Consider the following 25,451-nt stretch of genomic DNA (forward strand, 5'->3'; position numbering starts at 1 on the left):
CTTCACTGAGATCACCTGAGTCACCTCTTTCTGACCTTCGTCCCCCCTACATCAGGAGTAAAAGGGTGCATGGGGACTCTATGTAGTCAGGACAAGACCGTCCATCCCGACTGGACTTCGTATCACCGCTTCAAGGAGCGACAAAGAGCCCAGGACTTCGCAGGCTCTGGCAAGGGCCTGCCCCCACCCGCCTCCCCACCGCACCCACGGACACCTCCCTGTCTGCCGGGGGACCATCAGGCTGAGCCCTTACGCCTTTCACGCCCACGCCCTTCGCTGCTTTACGAGCTCCAGGCCTCCGCGGTCACCCCCCTTTGAACCCTACTCCCAAGCTGTCTGCAGAGTGATGGGCAGCCCAGCACCCCACACACCCGCCCCCTCCACTGCTTGACGGACTATGTCTTGATTTACGGATCTGTCTCCCACCAACAGAATATCCGTTCTACAAAGGCAGGTGGTTTCACCTATTTTTTTCATAGCTGTATCCCCACCACCTACAGCAGTGCTTAGTGCATAGCAGGCTTTTGATAAATGTTTGTCAAGTGAATGAATGAAATGGAGTTCTATGGCTCATCATGGCCTTCCAAATAGACCCCAACCCGTGCCAAGTGCCTTCAGAAGCCCCGTGCCTCTGCCAGCCCATCTTGCACACAAAGCAGCCGGCCAGCCCGGTGCACGCTGCCGGCATCGTGTGCTGTGAGAATTGCACACCCCGGACTGGCTGACAAACAGCAGCCTCAGGCTCGACAGCCTGCCTGCATGAAATATAAAATGGTGTGACTCATACAGCTGTGATCATACACCTGCTCCTCCAAAAATGGGCAAATGCCAAGTCCCTCACTTAATCCTGTCTTTCAGGACAAGCTACTCAGAATCCATTTCTAAATTGTGATTACATAGCAAAACAACACAATTTGTTTCATAATAATATGATCTATTCTATTCTGCCAGCCAAGATCCTTTGCTTGATCCCCCAAATGTGGGGTCCAGGGGCAAGAGAAAGCAGTGCTGGGCCCCACTGGCGAGCCTCCTCCTCAGAGCAAACGGTCTCGGGTCTGAGGCTCCAAACCCTCACGGGCGGTGGTGCCCAGCGAGGTCTTCATCGTCACAGAGCTGCCCAAACCTTGCCAGGGCAGTGGGCGATGCTGCCTGGTAGAACACATGCCCAAGTTAGCGCTGGAGGGTTCCTCCCCCACCCCGGAGTCTAATTTTAAAAGCAGTTAAAGAAAGAGCCGGCGGGGGGAGCAAAGGAAGATGAGGGGAGGGGAGCAACGCACTGTCCACGTACCGGTAAATGACGCCCTTGCTCTGTAAGAAGAACAGGCCGATGGCAATTTCTGCAGCGTAAAATCTGGAAAAAAACAAAAGCCATGGAGAAACTCAAGGACACCATATACTCGGCAATTCTTGGTATTCAATACAATATTGACTGGGCGTAGGGCATCAAGGCCCCACCATGGATGCTCGGCCACCCCCCCCCCATAACAAAGTTTGGGAGTGTGGATGGACCAGCAGGGCTCAGGGAGCCATGGGGCTGTCTCCAGGACAAGTTGGGGTGGGAAGAGGTTCAGCAGTTGCTCAGCAGGGAGGAGGCCATGGGATATGATGGACTAAATGAAGAACAATTATTTCAGAATACAGTCTGTTAAAATATCTTGATAATAGCAGCTAATAGCTGTTGAAGGCTGGCTATCTACCTAACATCATTCTGGGTTATTATCTGATTTAATCTTAATCTTAATCCTAGGAGGTGGGTCCTACTATACTTCCCTGCTCCTTAAATGAGGAAACTGAGGCTTAGTGACATGAAATAACTTGGCCAAGTTATATAACAAATGAATGACACAGCCAGGATGGGAAGGGTTGGGAGAGAATCAGAAAGCCAGAGATGCCGCAGGGCTGGGCAGGGCTTTGGGCACCTTGTTACGTGTCCTGATAATATACATCGTGTGTATGTGACAACAGAATTAAGGCCTGTAGTCTATTAACTGTTGGAAGTTAAAGAAGAGAGACAACCCTGTGGTCACATTACATGGTGCCAGGACATACGAACGGCAAGGTCTGGAAGCATGAGAATGCAAACCCTCTGGGAAGACAGTGATCACGACCTGGGCAGGTGGGAGGGCGGGGCGGGGCGGGGCTGAGACAGGACAGGGCCCTGGTGAGTCCTGGGGGTCTGCTAAAGGACAATAACATTTTAGCAAACGCCCTAGGTGAGGCTGTCATCCCTCATCCTAGGACTCGCCACACTCCTGTTCACCAACAGCAGGGGAGAAACAGGATGACCTTGTGTCTTAAAAGAAGAGACGACCGCCTCATAGACTGAAGGGGACAGAATGGGTTCAGCCGGGGAAACACACTCCCCAAATCCGTCTCCCTACCCGAGGAGACAGCACAGCCATCTGCAGCCCCGTCCTCCATCCCCGGGAGGGGCGCGTGGGGCAGTGGTGAAGAAGGAGGACATGAACAAAGCTTTGGGTCCGGGTTCTGGATCTGCCTCACACTAGCTCTGAGATCTTGAGCAAGTTGCAAAAAACTGTCTGGGCCGAGTGCATAGTGAGCGCTCAATCAATATTGACAAATGAATGGACGAAACTCACAAGGACATTCCCCCAGGAAGCTGTAGGCCTTTCCTTAGGGGGCAGGAGAAAGAACAGAGATACAGAAACAGCTGTGGTTTCCACGTGCCAAATTCTTAGCTGGTGTCAGGAAAGAAGGAAGCACCCTACATCAGCAGAGCGCTTCTCCCCTGGCCACACCTTCCTCTCGAAGAAGCCACAGTGTTTAAAATCCCAATTCAGCTACAAATCCAAAGCAGCTAACAACCCAGCCAGTGTCCCAGGGGCTCGCGCGGCGAGGTTCTCACTTACACGGCGTGAGGCTCCTTAAACCGGCCGACCTGCTGGATGTGGTACATGAGATCGCCGCCGTTCACGTACTCCATCACAAAGTACAGGCGGTCCTGCAGGAAGACAGCACATGGCACGTCAACACCTGCCGTTTCTCGCACTCCAGACAGACAGCGGGGAACAGCTGGGTTTACGGCTGAAGCCACAGAACTCTGCCCCCGGCCTCTGCGTGGCCGCTGCTTCCCCGCCAGCCGTGTCTGTGCTGTGGAAACAGGCAGGTGAGCACAGTGGTATGAGTCTTCTTTTTAATTAATAACTAAGTTTATATTAATTTGTACTGAAAAATAATTAGCATGTGAGTTTTGGGACTTAATAATATTATTATTTAGGATAAACCTAATTTTAGCAAAAAGTGGAAAATATTAAGTAAATCATGTAATAGTTAGTAGGTGGCCTATAGAGGCCTTCTCCCCACCCGTGGTTTTCACATCTTTGTACGTCCTTCCCACAACGAATAGGACTGACCTGGTAACCAATGAGATACAGTAAAAATGACAGTGACTGACTTCCAAGACTGGGGCATAAAAGAGATGCCAGTTTTCACTTTGCTCTCTGCAAAGTCACTTGCTCTGGAGGAAGCCCCACACGGTGCCATGGGTCCCTGGAGCAGCACTGTGGACAGCCAGCACCCTCCCAGTCACGTGAGTGAGCCACCTTCCGGCCCCAGTCAGACCTTCAGATGACGGCAACCCCAGCTGGAAACTGGATGACAATTTTTTACATTATACAATTTGTATTGTGTGCTCACCACCCATAGTCTGTCTAGTCTTCTTCCATCATCATGTATTTGACGCCTCTTCATCCTCCCCCCAACCCCTTCCCCTCTGGGAACTATGATACTGTTATCTAGGTCTATGAGTTTGTTTTGTTTCTTCATTTATTGCTGCTTTTTTAATATCCCTCATGAGTGAAATCATATGGTTATTGTCCTTTCCTGTCTGACTTATTTCATTTAGCATGATAAAGACCTAAATGCAAGGCCTGAAACAATAAAATGTGGAAGAAAACATAGGTACTAAACTTATGGACCTTGGTCTCAAAGAGGGTTTTATGAATTTGACTTCAAAGGCAAGGAAAGTAAAAGCAAAAATAAATGAATGAATGGTATTACATCAAATTAAAAAGCTTCTGCACTGCCCAGCTGGTGTGTCTCAGTGGACTGAGCATTTTCCCATGGACTGAGAGGTTCTGGTTGGATTCCCGTCAGGGCACATGCCTGGGTTGCAGGCTCAATCCCCAGTAGGGGGCATGCAAGAGGCAGCCGATCAATGTTTCTCTGTCACATCAATGTTTCTATCTTTCTCTCCCTTCTTCTCTCTCTAAAAAATCAATAAAAATGTATTTTAAAAAATAAAGCTTCTGCATAGCAAAAGATATCATCAACAAAACAAAAAGGCAACCAACCGAATGGGAGAAGCTATTTGCAAACAATAACTCTGATAAGGAGCCAATATCTAAAATATATAAAGAACCCATACAACTCAACAAAAACAAAAACAAACAATCCAATTAAAAATGGGCAGAGGACCTAAACAGACATTTTTCCCAAGAAGATATACAACTTTCATTTGAGACCCAAGGCTAGAACCACCCAAGGAAGCCACTCCTGAGCTCCCAGCCCACAGAAACTGTGAGGTAATAAATGTTTACTGTTGTTTTAAGGCACTGAGTTTTCAGGTGCTCAGTAATAAATAATACAGTGACTACTGGGGCGAGGGGGAATGAATGATTAAAGTTTGAAAAATAGTGGCCTAGGAGGGCATATCCAGAAGTAAAAGAATTTGAACCAGAAAAAGAAATCTATACCCCACACAGGGAAATTTTTCCAGGGAGATATGAACTCCTTGGAGTCACAGTGTCCAGCTCAGCTGTGTAAGCCCCATTCCTGTGCCATGACCAGCACATAGTAGGTGCCCAGAGTGTGGTGCCAAAGAGACTTTATTTGGAACCCAGCTCTGCTCCCTGGTGGCGGGGTGTAACTGCAGAAGTTATCTAACACCTGAGTCTCCTTATCTGGGAAACAGAGATAATAACCGAGTCCCAGTGTTGTTGCTGGATCTGATGAGACAGGTCCTTGGGCAGCGCCGCCATGAGATCTGCCTTCTCACCGGCTACCTAGGGTGTTTGCTAAGTGAAGGAACGACTCCACCTCTTCTTAGAGACTTCCACTAGGGTCAAAGCAAGCCTCTAGATCACACGATCGACTTAATAAAAAGGAGTGGAAATGATGAGTGCTCTACAGAGTACTAGTTGTGAAATGTAAGTTCAGGTTATATTTATATGTCAGTATGGCTGGGTCGCAATGTAAAAGGTTTGCTGTTAAAAGTTGCAAGTGCGGGGCGGGGCTCCAAGACCAGGAGCAGGGGGCGTGGAGAAGCCGAGGGCGGGGCGGGGCTCCAAGACCAGCAGCAGGGGGCGTGGAGAAGCCGAGGGCGGGGCAGGGCTCCAAGACCAGGAGCAGGGGGCGTGGAGAAGCCGAGGGCGGGGCGGGGCTCCATGACCAGCAGCAGGGGGCGTGGAGAAGCCGAGGGCGGGGCGGGGCTCCAAGACCAGCAGCAGGGGGCGTGGAGAAGCCGAGGGCGGGGCGGGGCTCCATGACCAGCAGCAGGGGGCGTGGAGAAGCCGAGGGCGGGGCGGGGCTCCAAGACCAGGAGCAGGGGGCGTGGAGAAGCCGAGGGCGGGGCGGGGCTCCAAGACTAGGAGCAGGGGGCGTGGAGAAGCCGAGGGCGGGGCGGGGCTCCAAGACCAGGAGCAGGGGGCGTGGAGAAGCCGAGGGCGGGGCGGGGCTCCAAGACCAGGAGCAGGGGGCGTGGAGAAGCCGAGGGCGGGGCGGGGCTCCAAGACCAGGAGCAGGAGGCGTGGGGAAGCCGAGGGCGGGGCGGGGCTTCATGACCAGCAGCAGGGGGCGTGGAGAAGCCGAGGGCGGGGCGGGGCTCCAAGTCCAGGAGCAGGGGGGGTGGGGAAGCCGAGGGCGGGGCGGGGCTCCAAGACCAGGAGCAGGGGGCGTGGGGAAGCCGAGGGCGGGGCGGGGCTCCATGACCAGCAGCAGGGGCGTGGAGAAGCCGAGGGCGGGGCGGGGCTCCAAGTCCAGGAGCAGGGGGGGTGGGGAAGCCGAGGGCGGGGCGGGGCTCCAAGACCAGGAGCAGGGGGCGTGGAGAAGCCGAGGGCGGGGCGGGATTACAAAACCAGGAGCATAGAGTTTACAATGCATATATAACAGTGGTATGAACACTTGACAAGTGTGTATTGAGCGTCTAATAATTAGAATGACAGCAAACAGGAAGTAAAGCTCCCATTGTGTGAGCACTTACTATGTGATTGAGCTAAGTGCTTTATACATTTGGTCTCACTTATCTTTCTCAACAACTGAGCATGGCCAGTATGACCATTCTCCCACCCCACCCTCTTTTTTAAATCCTCACCCAAAGATATATTTTTAGTGATTTTAGAGAGAGAGAGAAAAGGAAGGGGTAGAGAGAGAGAGAGAAACATCGATGGGATAGAGAGACATCAATTGGTTGCCTCTGTATGCACCTGACCGGGGATCAAACCCAGAACCTTTTGGTGTACAGGACAACGCTCCAATCAACGCTCATCCTCCCCCTTTGCAGACACAAATGTTGAAGTTCAGAAAAAGTAAATAACCCGCCAATGGTCATTCAGCAGTTAAGTTGCAGATTCAGGATTTGAACCCAGGCAGGTCGGTCCCAGAGTTTATAGTTGCAATCTCTTAGTAGGTGCCTCCTGTGTAAGGTTCTGAGCTAGACATTGTATGCGTGTGTGGGTATGTTCTCCCTCTGAGGGTGTCCAGTCCAGGGTGAGAGAAGTCACATAGAGAAGCTGGCAGGTCACAGGGGAGCAGTACCGGATAATCAATTATTTTTGAAATGTCAAAGGACTCTCAGACCAGTACTACTTTACCCTCTCAACATCTTCAATGAGAGGCAAACAGGGAGGCAGAATGATCACTTCTGTTCCCAGCATCCATATGAGATTTGCAAAAAGGTCACATACAAGTAGCAGTGGAATGGACACCATCAGCCAGAACTGCTGACACCCAGACCTGATTCTTCGGGGGGTGGGGGGATTGATAGATAATAAGCCTAAAAATAGCATTTGTCTTTGCTGCATGTTGATAGAACCAAAACACTTGCTTTTTAAAATTATTTTTAAAACTAGCAGATGGCATTGGCCACAGAGAAAGAAGTGAGGGAGAGATTTCACTTGCTTGCTTTCTGTTGGAAGAACTCAACTTGCTCCCTAAACTCATTAGTCAGAAGCCCAACATCGAGGGAGAGCTCCTCTGTGGGGAATGCCACGTTCTGTGGTCCTGTTCTCCCACCGAGCAGCTGCGGGGAAACCCTGAGGCCCATCACCTGTGGCCCTCACGGAGTCTGGCTTTGGCACACCTGGGCTCCAGCTATCACACATCATGGCTGGCACCTCGCTATCCTCTCATTTTCTGAACAAACTCGATGATGCTCACTCTGTCAGACACTTTTCCACTGCCAGGGATGCTGCTGTGGATCTGCATGCCCGATGTGAGGGGTTCCCAGACTAGTGGGGAGACTAGACACATTTCCCAAGAGCAACTTCTCCCCACACAGGGTGGGAAATAGTTTCAGCTGGGCTATGGACACACACGCCATTACCTTTATAGTTTTGTGTTTATTTTAATGTTATTGTGAAAAATAGAACAGGCACTTGAAGCCCCAGTGTTTGGTTGTTGCTGAGGGAGACTGGGGGCACCAAGCTACAGAAGAGAAGGGAGAAAGGCAGGGGGAGACCAGAGACGAACTGGATGAGGCCTCCACCCACACGCGCTGCCTCCCACTCGGGCGTCAAGGTCTCGTCGTGTCTCTGCCTCAACCACGACGAGTTACCGTTTTTAAATATTTTTATTAACTTGCTTTTTTAAACCCTTAAACACAATTATTGAAAAGTTTTAAAACTTCATATCAAAGTCATAAATGGAAATGTGTTGTTTCTATAAAAAATAAACACATGCCTGCAGCCTCTCAGCTCCATGCTATATCCAGCCTGGCTCTGGAACGTCAATCCCCGAAATGAGTCATTTTTACAACAAATGCCATTTGTCCGTGACCCACCAAGTTCATCACCCACTCAAAAGTAAGGGACACCAAAATGGGGGAAACATTGCCAGAGGCCACCTGGAGCCGACATGGAGCAGAGCAGTGAATTTTAGAACTTTTATTGAGCATTTGTTTTTGCAAGTCACGCACTGGGTGTCAGAGAGGCAAAAATGATGAATAAGATACAGGCGTGGCCCTCAGAATTTCAGTTAAAACAAATATACAATGAACTCAAGCCATCATCTAAAGTAAAATGTGATCAAAGACATTACATGAGATTCACCAAGTGGGAATTCTGGGGGCTTCGGCCAATGAAACTGTCCCCAACCAACTGCCTCCGAACCTTACATAGTCATTCCCTCCACGCATCCTGAAACCTGACCGATTCCCCACTCCTCCTATGAAGTTATTTCAGGGTCTCAAAAGATCTTCCCTGTAGCCACCCACAGTAGTTTTGGATTTGGACATATTTGTTGTACCACATGAAAATCAAAAGGTATTTACTGAGTATGGACTCGAGGCCCAGCCTGGCTCTGTCCTACTTGCTCAGTTTTCCAAAGAGGACTTGTCACAGTTCAAAACCAACCTCATCTCTCTGGGCTAATGAATCTTCACTTATATGTCTTTTCTCTCCCTCTCTCCGAGCTCCAGTCGCTCCAGCTACAGGACGTTTCTACGTGGGTGTCCCACCGCCAACTGCAATGATGCTCGGAAAGCAAGCTCCCCACTCTCCTGCAAACCAGCCAGTCCACTCAACTCTCAGCTTCTTCCCGGGCATCTCTGCTATTGTTGGTACCCTGCACTCCACAGCGCCCTCCTCTCCTAGACATGGAACGACCTTGGTTAATTTTACATTTCCTTTCTCCTTTATCTCTCACATTCAGTCAGTAAATAAATCAAATCAGATGTGTGTCTGTCAAAGCATCATGCGAAAAGTTGGATACAACACCTCAATTTTGCAGCGTGAGTATAACAATAGTTACTTTAAAACACTGGCTAGATGGCAACGTGCAAAATTCACCTGGGAGGCCCAGGCCAGGGCAGAGAGTTTGAAGAGATAATCATTCTTCCCCGAGACAGCTGAAAGAGAGATGTTAGTTATGCCCATGTAACTGCTGGGGACACTGGCCACTTTTTTTTCTTTATTGATTTTTAGAGAGAGGGGGAGAGAGAGAGAGAAACATCGATGAGAGAGAACACCGACTGGCCGCCTCCTGCATGCCCCCCACTGGGGATTGGGCCCAAACCTGGGCATGTACCCTGACTGGGAATTGAACCGGCGACCTCTTGGTGCATGGGGTAATGCTCAACCACTGGGTCATACTGGCTGGGCAGACACCAGCCACTTCTAATAAGGTACCATGGACAGAGAAAATCAACAACGTGGGCAATTCTAAGCACATGCGCCATGCTGTAAGGTGGGTTGCAGGAAGTGTTTATCTACTTAATGATCTTTAATGATTTTCCATGATGGTCAGTAAATTAATCCTCTATATAAGCTGTTCCTTTTATGCTCAGATCCATCTGTTTCTCTTGCAAAGTTGTGCAGTGCTGTGATTAACATGAGCTAGTCCTGGGTTCAAGTTCCAGTTATTCTGCTTACCCACTCTAGAACTTGCATCAGATACTGATTTTCCTTGCCTCCCCGAAAGGGTTAATGATAGCTTCTCCTTCATAGGGGTGTTGCAAAGACACATCAGTTGATGCCCATTAAATCCATGCAGTCTCAAAGATCCTCGCAAGACGTGGCTCACACAACTTTCTTTCCTCTGTATTGTACAGCCTTAGATCATTATTGGAATCAAGTAACTGAGGCTCGACTAATTTTTCCAGCTTTCAAAGCCTTGCCCTTCCACAGAGAGAGCCAAGTTCTCAAGGGCTAGGACCATCTCTCCTCTGTAGAACCCTCTGGACCTTTGATCACTGCATGACTATGAGAAGACTACCACAAGAAGGCAGAGAACCAGGCCGTGTCAGTTCCTACCCATCCTAGACCTACAGGCTTTGGTTGCATTCTTGGGTCCTTTCTTGCACCCAGATCCCGGAATGGCTTTCGCTGCCTAAAGCCCTGACACGCGAAGCCCTTGCCGGCTCCCGCTCTCCCCTCCCGTTCCTCACCGGGCGTCCACTGGCACCCCCACGCAGGCTACGTCTGCTCCAACCCAGTCTCCTTGGACTCAGGATGACAGCCCCCACCCGATATGAGAACCAATTATTCCTCCCCTGTAGATACAACCCCTTCTCAAAGGTCCTACCAAGTTAGCAGGAGCCAATGACCAGCTGATTGTGCCAGGAGTAAACACCTGACCTGCAGACACGCGCCAGAGCCTGGGTCCTGCGAGTCTGAACTGGAACCCAGGGCGGTCGGTGGGCAGGCAAACTGCAAGGGGCAGGAAAGCCATGTAAGAAACAGAGACGTTTGTGAGGCTCAGGTGTGTCTTTGCCTTTGGGTTGGTTCCTTACAGTAAAATGCTTTTTTGAGCATAAGAAAGTTTGGAAGAGGGGTGTTCTGTTCGTGAAACTCAGCCATCACGGACTGAGACTATCGCTGGAGCTTCCTCCCGCAGGCCCTGCCACCAGGCCACCCGGAGGCGGCAGCCGACCCCGAGTTAGCAGCACTTCTTGGACACCAGGGGCCACCTCTACAGGTGCAGTCCCCCTCACCACCCTCCCTGTCCCCTACTGCATTCTGGGTTGAATACCCTCCCAGCATGCCTTGCAACTGAGTTCTTGCTGGGCCACGACAGCAAATTTGGGAAGTAACTTCTGTCCTTCAATGACTCATAAAATCTAATTCTATTTTTTTTTTTTTTTTTTTATGAAGTGCATATGTTCAATTGAAAAGAAACATTTAAAATAGATGTTTTGCTAAGGAATCGTAACCGTCTATGCCACTGGCAGTTGGGAAGCTGCATGAGCGAGCTGGGCTGACAACTGCCCCTGGGAAAACATAACCCTTTGTGCCTCCACAGCAGGTGCACCCACAGCCCGGCTCGTAACACAGGTGCCGTCACTCGTCTTTTCTCATGCACTTCGTACATCATCTCTTTTAATCCTCACGTACTGTGCCCAGTGGTTGAGTATCGACCCCTGCACCAAGAGGTCGCTAGTTCGATTCCCGGTCAGAGCACATGCCCCGGCTGTGGGCCAGATCCCCAGTCTGGGGTGTGCAGGAGGCAGCCAGTCCATGTTCTCTCTCATCGATGTTTCTATCTCTCCCTCTCCCTTCCTCTCTCTCTAAAATCAATAAAGAAAAAATAAAGATAATGAAACCAATGTTCAGAGCTATTAGGTAATTGCAGACCCAGATTTATGTAACTGAGGTGCTCACGCTTATCCTTTGTGCTTTCAGAACAATTCCCCTAAAGCCCAGTCACCCAAGCAATTCATCTAATAAGCAATTCTTTGAGAACGCCAACCCCTCCCGACGGCTTTGGCGTCTGTTTGAGTACTAACATTTGCCATCTTGTGGCGCATCCACACTGTCAACTGTTTTAGACACTTTTCAAGACAAAGACATTCACCCATGGTCCCTTCCTAAATCAGATCAACATTTTCATTGGTCTATGTCTGTCTCTTCCTGATTCTTTTTCATGTGCACATTCAGTTTTAACACATTTAGAATCATCTCTTTTTTTTTTTTTTTGGTACGTGCCCCTAGTGGGAACCGAACCTGGGACTCTGGTCCGCAGGCCGACACTCCAACCGCTGAGCCAAACAGGCCAGGGCGAATCATCTCTTAAATAGAATTTATCTCCTACATTTTCTGTTAAAATGGTGCTGTGTATATTTTTCAAGGGTTTTAATCCAGCTGTCTAAGAATACATCTGAGGTAACTCTGCTTTTCTACACAAGGTTTTAGAAGTTAAATTTGCATCATTTTAAGAATGACAAAAGGTGTTTTGCATACTAGTAGGTTCTTTTTCCCCTTTTATCTATTTTGACCACCTTAAGAATTTTTCTTATCCTATTAAGATCCTATTAAGGATCTTTTATCTTCAAATTCTAAATCTCTGGCAAGACAAACATATCAAGTTTGCAACGTTATACCAGATTTGTCACTGTTTACAGGTAGCTGATTCATAAAGACATCTGGGTCATGGAATGCAGGCCGACAAGCCACGCGGCTGCAGCGGCCTCCCCGCCGCTCCTGCCTGGGGCACCGACAGTCTGCCTGCTGTCCAGAGCACGGCCCGGTCCTCCTGCCTCACTCCCTCCTCGCTCTGGTCTCTGCTCAAATGTCATCCTGTCAGAAAGGCCTCCCTGGCCACCCCATCAAAAGCAGCATCACTCTGCCCCAGTCCAGTCATGTCTGTGCATTTTGCTCTTTGTTGCCATTGTTGTCTATTATGGCTCCCCTGTTACAACAGGGGCTTCTCTGCTGTTCACTGCTGGGCCCTCACACATTTATGTTGATGCGTAAACATTTGTTGCCGGAACCAATAAGCATATGGGCAGCATTCAAGCGGTAATGGTCTGATGTTTAGGGACACTGGCGTCAGAGATGCTGCCTGGTTTGGCCCCGGCTGCCTCCTCCCGGGCACCAATCTGGGCGCAGGAATACGCAGTTCTGGAAGGTGAGCGGGAGTGAGAGCCAGAGGGCCACCTTCGCGGGCCTTCCTGCCCGCCTGAGCCCGCTGACCACGGTTTGCTTACACGTGTACACTGCTCTCTGCGTTTTAAAATCACTCCCACACAGATCGTTCCAACACTGAACGACCTGGCGGGGCCAGCAGCTGTCTCCCTCACAGTGGAAGGACACCGGAAGGGCCATCAGGACACCTGCCACTTAGCACCTGTGTAACCTGAGTCCCTTCCTCTCTCCGAGGGTCCATTTCCTTTATGAAAATGTGAACAGTAGTAGTTGCTTATAGTCTTCTTGTAAAAATTAGATGTGATCATGAAAGGGAAAATAATTTAAGGCTAGGACAAGAACCTGGCATTAAAGCAGAGGCAGTATGCGGGCAGGGGCAGTGTGCGGGCAGGGGCCGTGTGCGCAGGGGCAGTGTGCGGGCAGACGCAGTGTGCGCAGGGGCAGTGTGCGGGCAGGGGGAGTGTGCGCAGGGGCAGTGTGCGGGCAGAGGCAGTGTGCGCAGGGGCAGTGTGCGGGCAGAGGCAGTGTGCAGGCAGGGGCAGTGTGCGGGCAGGGGCCGTGTGCGCAGGGGCAGTGTGCAGGCAGGGGCAGTGTGCGGGCAGGGGCCGTGTGCGCAGGGGCAGTGTGCGGGCAGAGGCAGTGTGCGCAGGGGCAGTGTGCGGGCAGAGGCAGTGTGCCCAGGGGCAGTGTGCAGGCAGGGGCAGTGTGCGCAGGGGCAGTGTGCGGGCAGGGGCAGTGTGCGGGCAGAGGCAGTGTGCGCAGGGGCAGTGTGCGGGCAGAGGCAGTGTGCGGGCAGAGGCAGTGTGCGCAGGGACAGTGTGCGGGCAGGGGCAGTGTGCAGGCAGAGGCAGTGTGCGCAGGGGCAGTGTGCGGGCAGAGGCAGTGTGCGGGCAGCGGGAGCGTTCAGGCAGGGGTAGCGTGCGCAGGGGCAGTGTACGCAGGGGCCGCGTGCGGGCTGGGGCAGTGTGCGCAGGGGCAGTGTGCAGGCAGGGGGAGTGTGCGCAGGGGCAGTGTGCAGGCAGGGGCAGTGTGCGGGCAGGGGGAGTGTGCGCGCAGGGGCAGTATGCGGGCAGGGGCAGTGTGCGCGCAGGGCCAGTGTGCGCAGGGGCAGTGTGCAGGCAGGGGGAGTGTGCGCGCAGGGGCAGTGTGCGCAGGGGCAGTGTGCGGGCAGGGGCAGTGTGCGGGCAGAGGCAGAGTGCGCAGGGGCAGTGTGCAGGCAGGGGCAATGTGCACAGGGGCCGCGTGCGGGCAGGGGCAGTGTGCGCAGGGGTGGCGTGCGCAGGGGCAGTGTGCAGACAGGGGCAGTGTGCGCAGGGCAGTGTGCGCAGAGGCGGCGTGCACAGGGGCCGTGTGCGGGCAGGGGCAGTGTGCGCAGGGGCGGCGTGCGCAGGGGCAGTGTGCGCAGGGGCGGCGTGCGCAGGGGCCGCGTGCGGGCAGGGGCAGTGTGTGCAGGGGCAGTGTGCGCAGGGGCGGCGTGCGCAGGGGCAGTGTGCGCAGGGCAGTGTGTGAGACGTCCGAGTGCGGGTCCTGGGCCTTGCAGGGCCCAGCCCAGTGCCGCCCCTCCCCCTGTGACACTGCAGGAGTACTGAACCTCTCTGAATACCAGTGTCCTTCTCTGTAAACTGGGGACAGTAACAGGCCCCCCACTGAGTGTCAGCAGGGTAACATGAGAGACCACCATAGGGAGCTGGGCTCCTCCTCACCCAGGCACCGCTGCTGGGCGCTTCCGCCGTTGTCATCAGCACTGTGAGGGCCTTTGTGGTGGCAACTCAACACACCGTGCGTGCGGGTGACGCTGGGGCTCAGTGCGGTGGCCCGGGCCCCCTGCTGTGTTCAGGGGAAACTACCTGACATCCCAGATGTTCAGTCCTTCCACCTGCAGAGTGGATGACAGGTGGTCCCCTTGTCACAGTATGTCTGGGGAGCCTAGAAAGGAAGTTTCTGAAGGCCCACAGGATGGCAGATACTCAGAGGTGGGAGGCTGAGGGACGGGGCACTGAGAGCTCAGGCCCGCTGACCCTGGACACAGGCCGGTGCTGGGATGCCACCCCCGGGTGTCTGGGAGTGCAAGCTGTGTGAGTCACACTCAACACACTCCAGAGCAGAGGCTAACGTAAGGCCCCTCCGCGCCTGGCTGCCTGGGCTCACACCCTGGCCCTGAACCCTCATCTGTGGAGTGGGGCCCACGAGAGGACCTACAAGGGTGTCAGGTGGCTTGTGATCCTTAGTCCTGTGCTTCACAACAGTAGGCATTCCGATGTCTTTGGAACCAAGTTCAGTGATGTAAACTTAAGATAGATGTGCTCAGCCAAAATAAAACCCCAACAAATGAAAATAATTTAATGGGGGCCTTTCCCTCGCGAAGCGCCTGCCACGGAGTGGAGGTGACGTGCCAGGGGCATCGGCTCTCCCCGCCGCCGCCTCGCGCTCCCAGAGGGCACACCTCCCGAGGCAAGCGCGACTGCTATCACGTCACATCCTCCCCACAGCACAGCCCCTGGAGGCAGGGTGGCCCAGTGGTCTGACCCTCCACGAGAAAGCTGCCTGTCCTCTCCTGGCCTCCAGCATGTGCTCGGCTCTGTCCCCACGAAGGACGAGCACCACTGCACTCCTCGTGCTGGGCTCTCGAGGCGTCCAACCCCTCCCGGAGGGGACCTGAGCACAGGGCAGCCGCCTGGCTGCTGGGCCACCTCTGCCCGGGAAGCATGCTGAGCCCACTGGCACGTGAGCAGTGGGGAAGCGCAACAGTCAGGAGCAATTTTGAATTTAATTTATCGTTTTTAAAACAGTCAATTACAAATGGAGATATTGAACTTTAAGGAACATTCATCAGAGGACTACTTTCCCCATCGCGACACGCGCCACGGAAACTGAAAACCGCCCCAGGTGAGCCCAGCCTGCACCTCGACAGCAAGGTCTCCTCGTCTGTTTCCAGCGAGGCAATCTGGGGACCCTGGTGGCACGAAGAGAAGACTGGGAAGGGGTGAGAGTCTAGGCCAGCCCTGTCGCAGCCCCCACGTGACGTCCTGGGGGCCTTACCTCCCAGGTTCGGACTAGAAAAAACACGGCCTTCCCCATCTTGCCAAGACCCCAGAGGACGTGAATTATTGCTCACCTGTACTGTTTTTTGCATTGGCTCGTACTCAAAATTTTTATTTTAAAAGCAAACTTAAGTCCCTTTTAGAGCATAATAATGACCCAATTCATGGAAACTGTTAAATAACGGGAAGAACCAAGCACTTACCCTGCATGAACTGAACCACTGGGGAACCAGGCACGAGATGAGGGATCTTGTGGTTTTACCTGAGGATGTTTTCCATTGATTTTTAGATACAGTGGGAGGGAGGGAGGGGGGAGGGGGAGAGAGAGAGAGAGGAAGGGAGAGAGACATTGATTGGTTGCCTCCCACACAACCCCGACAGGGGCCAGGGATTGAACCTGCAACCCAGGAATGTGTCCTTGACCAGGAATCGAACCCAAGACCTTTTGGCCGGTGGGCTGACACTCTAACTGCTGAGCCAAACCAGCAGGGCAAAATCTCGTGTGTTTTTATTACAGAATTCAAACTAATAAATGAAAAGGGAATGTTATGAGGGTGCCGACGTCTTACAACCCTCAGTGACTTGGGCACCAAGCACCAGCGGTCGCCAGTGTCACAGAAAGAGAGGAAGACGGACAGTATTTGCCTTCAGAGGAGAGAACACCCACACTTAAGGTCTTGTCAAAGGGATCCAGCGCGAGTCGCACCAAGCCTGGGTCTAGCCACCAATCTGCAGGAAGCGCGGAGGACAGAGAGCACACGTGGGGGGCCCCACGACAGCGCACTTGGCAACGTCCAGACAGCGAAACACTGTGGGTCACAGCCCAGACCCCCACAGACTGAAACACGGACCAAAGGAAAGATGGAAGGGATGGAGCGAGAAATGACACTATTAGAAGACTTAGAAAACACATCCCATTTCTAAAAACAGGAAAGATTCAACCATAGTGATAAAACTACCAAGACATGCGAGGAAGTCCAGCTACAACTGGGGGAAGATAGAGATTCGAATGCAGGGCAACTTCTCCACCCGGCTGGGGGCATAAGGAACTTAACCTTATAACAACCCACTAAACAATAACTTTGTGTGATTTTCTGTATTCCTTTTATAATATTTCAAAATTAAAAGACTTTATAGTGCCGTTGTAAATGAAGAATTCTGTGGAAAAAAATATGCAACATAGAAGGAAAACAATGACCTAGACACCACGGTTGCCAAAGCTGGACCCCGAAGCCTGGGGCTCGCTCGCAGTTAGAGAGGCAAGTGTTAGGGAGAGGCTGCGGGCAGCCGCACCAAACAGACACTTGCTCCTTGAGGTTCCTGGAAAAACTTCAGTGAGCTGGAAAGGGGAGCGTGATTGGAAGTCTACCCCCAGTCACCTTCAGGCCGCCCCAGAGCGCTCTGCACAGCGGGCCTGTCCCGTACTCTGGCAGACACGAGTCCAGCTCCCCGTCCTGCCTGCACTGGAGCGAAGGGTCTTTGTTCTGTAGCCTCTTGTCACGCAGCAGACCCCAACACCAGGCTGGTGGGCCAAAGCCCCCCGGGGACTACTACACACGTTTGCATGAAGTGTTCCCTCCCCTGACCGGCCACCTGTGGTAGGGCAGTTGTCCAGGGCTTGGAGAACCCGGCCCCGGCAGCAAATCATCTCATCATCCAAAACGCAGACACCACGTGGCGGTCGGGCAACGATCTGCAGACACCCCCCCCCCCCCCGCCTATTATCACAGCCCCTACTGCATTACATTTTTACCTGTGCTTCTGTTCTAAGACCGTAACCTTCTCAAAACCAGGGCCTAGCTTACTCAGCCCTCTACAACAGGACTTGGCCAAGGCCAAGGCCAGTGCTTGTGAAATAAATCACACACTGCTGAGCGTTCACCAGGTACCAAGTGCTGTGTCACGCGTTGCTCATGTGCCGTCTCATGTCCCCCTCACTGCAGCCTCGGATATGGCTACTATTACCTCACCCATTTTACAGACTTAAAAAACTGTCACCCAAAGACGTTGTGTCATTTGCCCAGGGTCACTCAGTCAGCAAGTGACAGAGCCAGATTTGAACCCAGGTCTCTTGGAAGACCATTTAGAACAGAGCAGGAGCTGAGCTGTAGCTCTGTGCCTCTGTCCCAGGGCCGCCCTGGGCCTGGTGCTGGTCTGCACTGAGAGACCCTCCCCCAACCCAGGTCTGGGCCTTCGGGGCTGGCTGTCTCAACCTGTAGCTCACAGGAGCTGGTGACGTTGGAGAGAGGAAGTCCCCTTCTTTAAATTATATGTTACTGCTCACCTAGGGGTTGGGCTCTAAAATTAGCATGGATGTAGGAGCTGGACGAGTCAAATCACCATGAAAACTCCCTTAAAGCATCTTTAAATCAGAGGGCCACTGGCCCTTAGAAGCCCCAAAGGCAAGAATTAACTTTGTCCCTCTTTGCAATAGGGTGTCTGGCCTTCCCCTCCTGAGGTGTAGAGGCAAAGGTCTAATTTAAAAAGGAACAAGGCTAAGAGGTTCTTACAGGGGTGTCTCTCCTGTCACAGAGTTGGAGTCACAGTCAACAGCAGACAGTGCACAAATGTCCCCTTCTCGGGAGCTACAGCTCGGAGCGCTCGAGCCCCTCCCCCAGGACAATGTGCCCCACCCCTAGGAGTCCTCTGGGGTCTGTGTTCTCAGGCAACCCTCCTCCCAGGAGGGCCATGCAACCTGCAGAAGGTACTGAAGTGTTTAAGCAAAGAATCTGCCCTCATTCCCACCTGCTATTACATCTCCTATTATGAGACCAAAAGTCCTGAGTTTCTGTCCCCAAGTCACCTCTTGCTGTCAGAGAAAGGCCCTGCTCTGTTGTTATAAAACCAAGCGCCTGAGTTCCTTTATCTCTGTTGAAACAGCACCTGCCTCGGGAGAGTGCTTCTCCGTGGCCACCTCTGAAATTCTCGGCAGCCTTCTCCGGGCCCCACGTTTTTCTACCACATGATGGGAAGGACCCAGGTGTCTCTTTGGGATGGCTTTGGCCAAACCCACCGAAACCCTGGAGGTGCAGTGCCAGGGCCCCAAACGAGTTACCATGGTCTGGAAGCAGGAATGCAGCTGGGTCAGGAACGGCGGCTTCCCGGGCAGGGCCAGCACGCGCTTCTCCACCATGGTGCATTCCACATCGTCATCCTGGATCACCACGTCCTTCTTCAGGATCTTCACGGCATAGAGCTCGTCTGTGCCCTTCCGCTCTGAGAGCATGACCTGGGGCAGAGAGCAAGCAGGTCAGCGTGGCTGGACGGCGAGGGAGCTAATGCCATGCAAGTCCTCCCCGAACTTTGTCCACAGGCCTTCCACTGACACCGAGACAATGGGTGACTTTCCACAGACCCCACACTTGCAATGGCTGAACCCAACCAACAGAAATGACCAAGTATTGATCCCTTTGGGATATAGATCAATACCCAGCAACATGGCTAGAATAGAAACCCCATGAGGGCAAGTGTCTTTGCCTGTTTTGTTCCCTGTTGTAACCCAAGACCCTGGATTAGTACCTGACACACAGTAGATGTTCCATAAATATTTGTTGACGAAGGGAATTCCTGATAAAACTGAATATGGGCTCTTAGCCACTCAACTATTTAATATTCCGTACGAGCCAGGTAAGCTCCGGAAATACAGCAATAAACGAGCAAGAACATCTCTGATGCTGCACCCAGAGAGAAAGAGAGGCTTCAGGCATAATTACAGGGATGAGTAATGTAACATCTCCACATCCTCTCCATTGTCCTGGGGCCCCTCCTTCCACGCAGCGGTGGCCACAATGGGGGCATGTTAGTTGGTGTGGCTCACAACACACCATTGTTCCCACTGGTCCTGACTATGCTGGAGGGAACAGTGACCAGCAGGTGCAATTCCCCAGAAGCCTCTAGGAAGAACCTTCTGATTGGGCAGTGGACCCATGTGGCCACAGCTTTGGGAGATAACAGACCTAAGCTGAGCCACTCAGGTCCTCTCCCTAAGGGTTTGCAAGCAGGACACTCCAAGTAGTCAGTCCTGGGGCCCTGGAGCGGTTCGTCTCGCCACAGGCAGGCCAAGAAGGAACAGACGTGTGAGGAGGAAGGAAGGTCAGAGGATGAGCGGAGACCTTGTTTCCAGCTCCCGGCTCCAGTCTCTCCTGAGGCCCAGCTGTTTCCCATTAGAAACCTCCGCATCCCTCCAATTACATTATCATTTACTTAAATTAAACTAGTTTGAGTGCTTTTATGTTTCTTAGAGATCCTATAAGACAAAATTACTCCTTGAGTAGCTCAAAATCTTAATGAGAATAAAAATTTCAGGAAGCCAAATATCATCAGGTGACTGAAAACAAGGCAGACTCCGTTCTTAGGAAAGGCCGGTGCCTGCAGCCTGGCCCAGGACCCAGGCACTCGGTCCGCGGCTCTGGGCGCCGCTGAGCACCCAGGGCCGGAGTCTGCATTCTAACAGCTGCCTTCCTGCTCTCGAACTGGTCACCAGCAGTGTTGCTGGGAGGAACTGACTCACTCAACATGGGGGCTAGGAGGCACCCGCAGTAGCACAATACTTCTGTCTTGATTTTCCTGACAATTTCCCAGCGTCCATTCACGGTGGCGAGAAGGGGACTTTCCTTTGCTCCTTAACATTCTAACCAAGCTTCCCTTTTCTTTTCTCTATAAAGTAGGGTTGACACCGTAGTACTGTTTTAGTTTCAGGTGTACAACCTAGTGATTCAGCACGCACATACCTTCCGACGTGATCCCCAATGAATCTGGTATCCATCAGTCAGCACACACAGTTCTTAGGATATTTTTGACTCTGTACTTTACATTCCTGTGATTGTTTATTTTGTAACTGGAAGCCTGTACCTCTTATTCCCCCTCAGCTTTTCCAGAGCGCACACACACGCACGCACACACACGCACGCACACACGCACGCACACACACACACTCTCTCTCTCTGGAATATTACTCAGCAATAAAGAGAATGGAATTCTGCCATCTGTGGCAACACGGACGGGCCTAAGTGAGATACGCCGGGCAGAGAAAGCCTTCCTTTTCCGTAGGACTCCCTCGGCCCCTTCTCCGAGAGCTTCCCGATGGCATACAGGAAGCGGTGTTCCGTGGTGGTTTTAAAACATGTCTATAAATATCCAGTGCCCCTCAATCAGGAGGCAGAGTCTGTGGCCTCTCCCCTGAACCTGGGCAGGCTTTGTGGTGGCCTCAACAGATAGATACAGCGCAAGTGGCCCTGTGGATCTCTAAGGCCATAGCTTCCACCAGTCTCTCTTGGGACACCTGCCTTCGGAGCCCTGAGGCCACCATACTAGTAAAGCCACAGGATGAGACCACGCGGAGAGGCCCTGGGACTCCACAAATTGCTCAGTGCCCAGCTGTCCCAGCTCCAGCCACCACAGGAGAGACCCTGAACCACAACTCACCAGCAAGCACCCCGATGCCCCGACCCACAGGGACTATGAGAGATAGAGACAGTTGTTATTGGCTTAAACCTCCGAGTTTTGGGGCGACTTGTTAATGTAGCAATAGACATCTAAGTTCACACCGGCACTGTCACCCAGCGTGGTCAGATGTGGCCCGTCACCTTGGTTTGTTTAATTCTTGGGTTTGGTTTGCACTTTTTTCAGTCAGTTTCTTTGCAGAGGTTCAGTTAGGTGAGGCACCAGGGACGGATTCACTCTGCCTTCCAAACGTGTCACTTTTCCCGGTCTCTCCGGGCCCTGAAGGCTAGCCAATTAGCCCAATCATTCAGTCCACAGGAGCCGGGCACGGGGAGGAGCCGGGGACGCAGAAAGACAAACCCCTTCCTCATGACGCTCACTCCTGCGCCAGCAATGACCCACTTCAGCTGAGACAGAAATGTGAGGTGTTCTGGGAGCGTTTAAATGGAGGCCCTGCCCTGACTGGAACAGAAGCTCCGGGGTGTGATGGTTAAGAGGAGACCCAGGACCAGCAGGGCAGAAATGGGGAGGCACCTTCCAGCCAAGGGAAGAGCCCCTGCCTCAGGGGTCCACACACCTGGGCCCAGACGTCCTGTAGGAAGTGAGCACTCAGGTTCCAAAGCTCTAATTCCTGAGCCCAACTCCCAGCTCCCTGAGCTCCAGCAAACCTGTGTCTGCAGCAGAGTCCGGGAGATCCAGCAGACCGAGCAGCACTGGCGCCACGCGGGCGACTGGACGAGGACCGGCGCGGAGCTGGGGGGAGCAGAGGCAATGCCGGGGGCGGCCTGTGCGGGGCCGGCTCTGGGTTGGTAAAGATAACCACACCCATGTCCTACTCACACTGCATCATCTCCCTTAACTCCCTCACGAATGTGACGCACAGGTACTGCACCTGCCCCTACTTGACAGGCGAGCAGCCAGGTGACTTGTCCAAGGTCGCTCCACAAGGACGTGGCATGTCCCAGGTCACCTGTCCTCTAAGTTCACCCTCTTCACCACGCCCCACCTGACTCTCCGAGGACAAAGTACCAAGCGCGGTGCTGTGGGGCCACCGTCTTCAAGTTCCTGCTGAGGCGTTTCAGATCCAGGTCCCGATCCTTGCCCTCTGCCCCGTTTCCCACCCACCCGCCTGCAGAGACTGGGGACATCACAGTCACAGGCGGGACAGTCGCCTCCCGTCTCTCCCACAGGCACACCCTGACTCTGCAGCGAGCTCGGTCTGAGTGTGCGCTGCGGCCACGGTCCAGTCCACCCGCGGGCACCACGCTGCGCTGGGAACTCGGCGCAGGCGCAGTGCGGGGCCCTGGTGCCCACCCACAGCACAGACGTGGCCCCGAGTCCAAGCAGTAAGTGGCTGGAGGAGACCTTACTTCCTCCTCCCGGGCCCCAAGCATCACACAGGAGGAAATGGCGGGGAAAAGCTTACAGCTCCGGCAGCGGCAGCGACCACACTCCACACTGCTGCTGCCAGTGGAGCAGCCTGTTAGCTGTCCCACCTGCGTACAGGGGCTGCACTCGGTCGGCAGCATCGCCGAGGGGTGGGCTGTCTGCTCGCTGTCCTTCCTCTCCTGCGAGGTTCCGACCAGATGGAGAGGATGCACTGACGTGACGTTCTTGTCGGATTCCAAGCCACATCTGCTCCCACGCATCCTCTGGGGGGCCGTGCAAGACAGCAGAGCAGACGGAGGGGGAGCGCAGGTGTCCGCTGGCAGCTAGCTGGGTGACTGCGAGGTGGCGCAGGGGGCGAAGTGTGCCCGCACCCCGGCTCCTGACACGGCGGGTCCGTGACGGCCAGGGCATGGGCTCTAGATGGAGACGACCTGGTACACTTCCTGGTTCTACCACGTACTAGTGCTTCACCTTGGGAAGGCCATTTATCTCTGCTGAGCCTTCATGTCCTCTGTAAAACAGGGACCCCCACAATGCTTAGCTTTGGAGGGCACTGAGGGACTCTGTGGGACAAGGTGCAGCATGCTGGGACAGTGAAGGGGGCTGTATCCAGGTACCGGCTTCCTTGGGCTGCTGTTACAGCGAAGAACCAGAAACTGAGCACCGGAAGCAGCAGGGATTGTTCTTTCCCAGTTCTGGAGTCCAGAAGCTCAAGATCAGCGTGTGGGCAGAGCTGTTTCTAGAAGCTCCGAAGGAGCCTGTTCGTGCCTCTCTCCCGCTGGGGAGTGGCCAGCAATCCTTGGGGTCCTTGCCTTGCAGACGCACATGCCAATCTCTGTCTCTGTCCTCACGTGGCGTTCTTCCCTGTGTCTCTGTGTCGGTGTCCAAATGGTCTCTTATGGAAACACCAGTCACGGGACTGGGGCCCACCCTAACCCAGTATGACCCATCTTAACTTGCTTACGCCTGCCCAGACCCACGCCCACGTAAGGTGTCATGCACAGGTACCGCCAGTTAGGACGTGAGCACATGTTTGGGGAGGCGCTTCCACCCACTACAGTGCATATGATCAACTTCATCCTTTCAGAGAACGACCAAGGGGCCGGCTTGTGATCCTTGCACACCACACCAGTTTCCAGTTCTCAGCTGGCTAAGGAGACTCGCCCCGAGGGGACTCTGCGTCCATCCGCTTACTAACATTAAAAGACAGAGATAGGCAGGGACCGAGACCTTGCTGCCCACTCCCCCAGGGTCAACCGACACCTGCCAGCAATCCAAAGCCCAGGTCAGCCTCCCTCTCTGTCAGCGAGTCTGGTCAGCTCTAATTCAGAATACATGCCATTTCCAACCTCGTTCCAGACCAAGGCCACCACGCTCTCCAGCCTGCTCTGCAAGGCCCTGAGCATTCTCTGCCTCCGCTCGCTCGCGCCCACCTCCACGGTTCTCCCCGCAGATGCCGGGCAGCCTGCTCCCCCTCGGTCAGGGACCTCCTGGCAGACCCTCCCCGAACACCTGCTCCAGGTCGCAGCCCCCCGTCGCCCCCACCCCTTTCCTCTACTTTGCTTTTCCTCACAGCCCTTCCACCTGGCACTACGTTAATCTATTCTCTTCCCTCCCTAGAATGTAACCTCCATGGGAGCAACTATTTGTTTGACTTGTTTATTGTTGTATCCTCAACATCAAGCACATAGTAGACGCTCAATAAATATCTGTTGAATGAATGAATGAAAACATTTGAGTGGGGGAAGTAGCTTTAAAAAAAACAACCCTAGATATAGGCCACTGCAGTTACTCAGGCCTTGCATTGTTTAGCATGTGCGGCTATGTCCAACCCACGTTTCACAAGAACTGGAGAAAGCAGTTAAGATTATATAACACGAACAGGAGGGTTTTTGCCATGGAAAGTACACCTTGATAAAGCTAAAAGTCATTACACAGCCGATCGTGTGCATCTGTTTGTACGTGCGAGCATTTCTAGAAGCCGAAGCAACCAGAGATACATGAACTATAACAACAGTTCATATTTTCTATAAGAAAATACTTTTTTGAGGAGAAAAAACAGCTTTCCCCAGAACTCAGGTCTACACGAAATATCGGCATGACTTTGAACCCTTGGTGCTCCAACGACTGACCCGTCAACCGCACGCAAACAGCAGGGTTGGAAAAGGAGGGGACCAAATCACCAGCCTGCGGGGCTGCAGACTCAACTGGGAAAGGATCTTAATGGATACGTTCAGATGGTGCATCTGAGGGGGAGAGGGAGAGATTTGGGATCATCAGGTCCTCAAACACTAACCTGGGAGGCGAGGATCAGTGAGGTGCCCTGAGCCGAGGTTGGCATGGGAGAGAGGGAAGCAAGCGGAAGTCAGGGGTCTGCTGTGGGTCTCCAGGAGCACCCCTCCCCTCCTCTCCCATGCCCACCACCCTAGGGAGGGACTTGTGCGCAAGGCCGGGTGCAGGGCTGGGAGCTGATCGCTGCCAGGCATGGACCCCTCTATTTAAGGGTTCCATCTCCTTGAGGGGCCCTGCTCTCAGGGGCTGTCTCCTGCTTGCCCCCCCACCCCATCCCTCCGAAGGCCTGTCCAGGGCTCTCAGAGCAGCTCCACACTGCGTTTGGCAGATGGCGTCCTCCCTCCTGTCCCTCCGGGGGCTCGCCGAGCCTGCTCGCGCCGAGCCTGCCTCTGCAGGCTGCACACCAGAATCCCTGAGGAGGTGTGAGGAGCTGGTGCGGCCCACACTCCAGACCAATTAAATCAGAATCTTCTAAATACTCGGGGCCTTCCTGTGCCAGGCCTGGCTGCCCGGGGGAGACTGGCGGTGAGCGGCGAGAGGCCCTCAGAATGGGGCTGCAATCGGGAGAGCGCTGGGTGAACACAGTCCCCCCGCTCTTCCAAGGGCGTTCACCTCTCAGGACTGCAAGTCTGAGGGACAGCTGGGGGCAGCGGGTCACAGAGTGAAGGTTCGCTTCGTCACCCTCTTTATG

At 53.3% G+C, this 25,451-nt stretch overlaps 1 protein-coding gene across 3 annotated transcripts in view; it reads right to left on the minus strand.

Annotated features, from left to right (window-relative positions):
- PRKCB (protein kinase C beta) overlaps nucleotides 1-25,451 on the minus strand; it is a 295,883-nt gene that overhangs the window by 36,878 nt on the left and 233,554 nt on the right. For all 3 annotated transcript variants that reach the window (XR_004961595.1, XM_036278529.1, XM_036278528.1), the window contains exons 10-12: nucleotides 18,693-18,866; nucleotides 2,871-2,962; nucleotides 1,289-1,351 (exon numbers count right to left, since the gene is read on the minus strand). Coding sequence is in view for 2 of the 3 variants with exons in the window: in XM_036278529.1 (XP_036134422.1) it covers nucleotides 1,289-1,351; nucleotides 2,871-2,962; nucleotides 18,693-18,866 (329 nt within the window). In the remaining variant the exon portion in view is untranslated. The remainder of the gene's footprint in view (nucleotides 1-1,288; nucleotides 1,352-2,870; nucleotides 2,963-18,692; nucleotides 18,867-25,451) is intronic.

This window comes from Molossus molossus, unplaced genomic scaffold (genome assembly GCF_014108415.1).
Source record: "Molossus molossus isolate mMolMol1 unplaced genomic scaffold, mMolMol1.p scaffold_m16_p_3, whole genome shotgun sequence".
Taxonomy (NCBI): Eukaryota; Metazoa; Chordata; class Mammalia; order Chiroptera; family Molossidae; genus Molossus; species Molossus molossus.